The sequence below is a fragment of the Onychomys torridus genome, chromosome 1 (genome assembly GCF_903995425.1).
Source record: "Onychomys torridus chromosome 1, mOncTor1.1, whole genome shotgun sequence".
Classification (NCBI taxonomy): domain Eukaryota; kingdom Metazoa; phylum Chordata; class Mammalia; order Rodentia; family Cricetidae; genus Onychomys; species Onychomys torridus.
The window spans coordinates 132,293,122-132,298,022 of record NC_050443.1 but is presented as its reverse complement, the minus strand read 5'-3'; the positions used below and the strand labels follow the sequence as shown (position 1 = coordinate 132,298,022).

General features: G+C 37.0%; 1 protein-coding gene across 1 annotated transcript; it reads left to right on the top strand.

The window, feature by feature from the left end:
- Nucleotides 1-480: 480 nt before the first annotated feature.
- Nucleotides 481-1,423, top strand: LOC118574211 (olfactory receptor 9I1-like). Its single transcript, XM_036174980.1, has one exon. It carries the CDS (start codon nucleotides 481-483, stop codon nucleotides 1,420-1,422), a length of 942 nt encoding a protein of 313 aa, XP_036030873.1. The 3' UTR covers nucleotide 1,423.
- Nucleotides 1,424-4,901: the final 3,478 nt, after the last annotated feature.

Below are 4,901 nucleotides of genomic sequence, written 5' to 3'. Positions count from 1 at the left end.
TTTATTCAGCTATAAAGAACAAAATTTTGCCATTTGCTGGAGTAGTGGTTGAAGTTCATGTTTAGAAAGAATAATTAATTTTTTCAAAATCTTAAGGGATTTTAAACCTATACTATCACATCATTGTTTCTGGGAAACCTTTTTCTGGCTGAACATGAAGTCAATATGAACTGCAGAGGTTTGGAAATTCCTGAAAACAGAGTACTAAGCCTTGATTTTCCTGTTTCCTAATTAAGAAGCTTTGTGGGATGGCTCAGTCACTTTACCTCTTTGTCATTCTTCTGTCAAAAGTGGGATTAACACAACATTATGTACTTCACAGAATTTGTACACAAAGTGTAACCAAGCTTGTGAAAATAGTGATGTGTTTGCAAATAAGGCTTATTATAGATAACCAAGCAGGTTGTAGTCACCCTAATTAATTTTCAGTGGTATCTTATTATTAACTGTTGTTTTGTTTTCCCAGGTGACATTTGCTTTATGGCAGACAATGGTACCAGGGTGAAAGAATTTATTCTGATGGGGTTCCAGCTTCAGGCAGAGCTGCAGCTAGGTCTCTTCTTGATGTTTCTGGCTTTTTATCTCATCACCATGGGAGGAAACCTGGGCATGATCATGCTAATTCAGAGTGACTCTCGGCTCCACACACCAATGTACTTCTTCCTCAGCCACCTGTCCTTCCTAGATATTTGCTACTCATCTGTTATTGTGCCTCAGCTGCTGGAGAGCTTGGGGACTCATCAGATGGTCATCACCTATGAGCGCTGTGCTACCCAGTTCTTCTTTTTTACATTGTATGCTAGTACTGAGTGCTTCCTTTTGGCTGTCATGGCCTATGACCGCTATATGGCTGTGTGTTGTCCCCTCCTCTATGCCATGGTCATGACACCACAGACTCGCCTCAGCCTGGTTGCTGCAGCATACTCTGGTGCAATGGTAAATACTGTGGTCCGGACTGGGTGTACCTTTTCCATTTCCTTTTGTAAATCTAACCAGGTTGACTTCTTCTTTTGTGACCTCCCACCCCTGCTGAAGCTTGCCTGTAGTGAGACCAAGTCACGAGAACAGGTGATCTTCCTTTTGTCTTTCTTGGTCATAACAACTAGTGTTTCAGTGATTCTTATATCCTATGTATTCATTATTTGGGCTATTCTGAAGATTCGTACAGCAGGGGCCAAAGCCAAGACCTTCTCCACTTGTGCATCTCACATGATTGCAGTGGCTCTCTTTTTTGGAACACTGATATTCATGTACCTGAAAGGCAACATGGGCAAATCACTGTGGGAAGACAAGATTGTGTCTGTATTCTATACTGTGGTGATCCCTATGCTGAACCCTATAATCTATAGCCTGAGGAACAAGGAAGTAAAGGAGGCTCTGAAGAAAGCTTTCAAAAGAATGAAGGTTTCCCAAGGAGAGTAAGACTTAAGCTCCGTAAGTCCAGAAGATCCTAACAGTCCTTTGGGCCTTTGTTTTGTCTTCTTGGTATAGGACTCTGCTCTCATAGCTGTGCTGATATATTGAAGCAGCAAACGAAAGTTTGGCTTCCAGAACTTTATTAGGTCTATGATTTTGAGCAAGAAATTCTTTGTATCATTTTATCACACATAAAATTTTCTTGAGGCTGTAGGAGTGGCTCAGTAGTTACTAGAAGATCTTGTTCATGAAGAGGCCTCAAATTCAGTCCCAAGCACCAACTGTTACCTATAGCTACAGATCCACAAGATCTTCTGGCCTCCATGGTGTCTCTCTCTCTCTCTCTCTCTCTCTCTCTCTCTCTCTCTCTCTCTCATTCACATACATGACTACATAATTAAAATAATATTTTTAAGAATAAAATGTCTTCTTTGCTATGATTGAAAGTCAAGAAAAGTCAAGAGATCTTTAGCCCAGATCAAGAGAGACAAAATCAACATAAAGGACCTTTACAAATGGAAACATGTTATAAAATGTAAGATTTATTTTTTATATCTGTCCTGGATATTGTTGAGAGTTTTAGTCAACTACTCACTGTATCATATAAAACTCATTTTTCTTTAAATTATGATGATTACAAACAACTGCACATTTTTTTATGTAATGAAGATAAACTCTTCAGTTATGGATAGTTAAGCAGATATCAACATTGGACAAAGAAACAACATTCACTCATAAACAATTTCAGTGTTTGTCATTGAGGAATAGAAGTAGCAAACAAAAGAAGGAAGACTGGATGGAAAGGAGTTATGATTCAGGAATGATAAGTTAGAGTATGTTTACTTACTTTCCAAGAGGGCATAAAGTCAAGATGCTGCAGAATAAAGGGAAGAAGTCATGATCTATATTAATTATTAGAAACAGTTTGATCTTGATGTATGAATCACACACATAACATTATATTATTTTTTGATCACTAAAGGTCATAAAGGGAAGAAGTCATGATTTATATTAATTATTAGAAACAGTTTGATCTTGATGTATGAATCACACACATAACATTATATTATTTTTTGATCACTAAAGGTCAGAAATTCTATATTTTTTCTCATCATTATTCATGGACAGTTGTTTCAATTAATCCAGGATATTTTCTATTCTCTCATGATGGACACCACCATCATTATCTCCTCTAGGACATTTATTTTATTGTCAGAAAACAGAAAAGGACTAACCTATCACCTTTAAATGACCTCCATTATATGCTAGAACTATTACTTGGGAATATCTCCATGGAAACTTCACAGCCTTGTTCATCATTTCACCAAATATATAGAGAATACTTGTAGTAGAGATGATATTTGACTGGAACATGGTAGTAAATAAAATAAATAATAAAATACATAAGGGTTATCATGAATGAAATTTGAAATATGGGACATAGTCATATACTACCATATCAGACTGTTATAGTGGTAATTAACTGTTAAAATTTTGAAATGTGGAAATGAAAAAAATTCAATGAAAACATAGAATCATAGGTCATTTTTAAATGATGTGATAAGGCTTTAACATAGTCTGGGTGGCTAAAAATGAATCCCCAAAGAACTAACATGTAGGCAGAGAACTAAAGGATTAAGTATCCCATTTTCCTGAGAAGGGGAGACTCTATCAGACTAGGATAATTATGAATGCAAGATTCTGTGAAATTAGATGCACTGAAGAGAAGCCAGATAGAGGGAAACTTAGTGTGAAACAGAAGTGGTGGATTTGGGAGAAACCAGGGCAAAGAGTCTTTCAGGTTAGGGACTTGTAAATTTTATTTCAAGAGCAAGATAAGAAATGTTAGTTCTGAATTTTAAAAAGCCCCCTTTCCTACATTTGTTTGGGCTGGAAAAGAGGTCAGTGGTAATGGAAATGGAGGAACATAGACTCGGGTGTATAAGAAACAATTGGCATATTCTAGTGCATGGTGGTATATTCTGTGAGCTATGGTATGATGCTTCTCAAATTTATAGTAAGAAAGAGAAAACTAGGAGATGAATGACTATGATGAGAGATTAGGACTGATTCTTGGAAAAGTGGTTAAGTTGACAAAATATAATTTGGTGGTATCTGCCTTTGCATTTGTGCATAATAACTAGCGTAAAGTCTAATCTTTCTTAGGTCTAAAGACTATGCCAGCTATCAAAATTGGTATTTTCTTTAATTAATCTCCTGGTCTATGCTAGGCTGTGGTAATGTGCTTAAGAAATCATTCATTAGAGGGAAAATTTAAATACAAACACAGGTACAAAATATTAGACTAAAGTTTTCTTTCTTGGTGGTAGTGGGAATTAGTTGCTTCACATTCCTCCCAGTTTCTTCTTTGTAGGTCAAAACCAACTCTGCTTAAAGCTGAGTCATTTTATATAATTAATGTATGCTACAACATACATATATTAAAATGTCTAAAACAGACAAACAAATGAATGATTTTTCAAGTATTGGGCCCATGTACAATTGCTTCTGGAATACATAAGGTTGAGTAAAGTGAGCTTTAGTAGCATTGCAGACATTGCTTGATTTTTAACATCCTAATTTTATTTTATGTGTATGAGTGTTTTGCCAGCATACATATGTGGATACAGTGTGCATGTAATTTCCAAAGAGACCAGAAGAGAGCACTGGATTCCTTAGAGTTGCAGATTGTTGTGAGCTGCCATGTGGTTATGTATTGGTGCTAAATTATTAAGGCAACTCCATGTAGTTAAAAGGGAGGTTGATTTTGTGGGGTAACTCACAAATGAAGGGATATGTAACAGGGTCTGGGAAAGGTGTAGGGCAGTCCAGCTGTGTTCTCTGGAGAACTCTGCTCAGTCTATCTCCAGCGTCCAGGGTCCAGGTACCAAGAGAGCCAACACATCCAGATCTTGGGTCTTCAGGGTCCTCTCTTGGCCCCACCTTGTAGGCATGACAGTTACCGAAGCCTCAATGGGGGTTGGAACTTCCAGATCAAAGCTGGAATGGCTACCCACTACAGGTGTGTAGAATTGAATCCTGCTCTTCTATAAGAGCAAGTGCTCTTAACTACTGAGCCATCTATCCAGCCCCAAGAGACTAACATACATGAGGCAATAGCATTTATTGTTTTGTCAGGGATACATATCAATTAGTGAATGAAGCTATGGACTGCCAGCCAGTATAAAGTTCTGTACTAAGCTGTCCTCATGTAAGGACAACATTCTTTAAAGAAAGTGCCATCCTTAAAATTAAATATTTTTCACTCATTTTATTTTTTCACTGTTGTTTAGTTACATAGTGTAGTCCAGCCTCAAACTTAAGGTTTTTCTTCCTTGCCCTCCCAGGTTATGGACTTGAAGTCACATGCCACCAAATAGGCTCACAGATAACATTTTAGAAGTAGAAATAGAGAAATAGTCAGTATTTTTTGAAATGGATTTCTTTTTTTCTTCTCAACTTCTAATCTACTTATTTTAGAAATT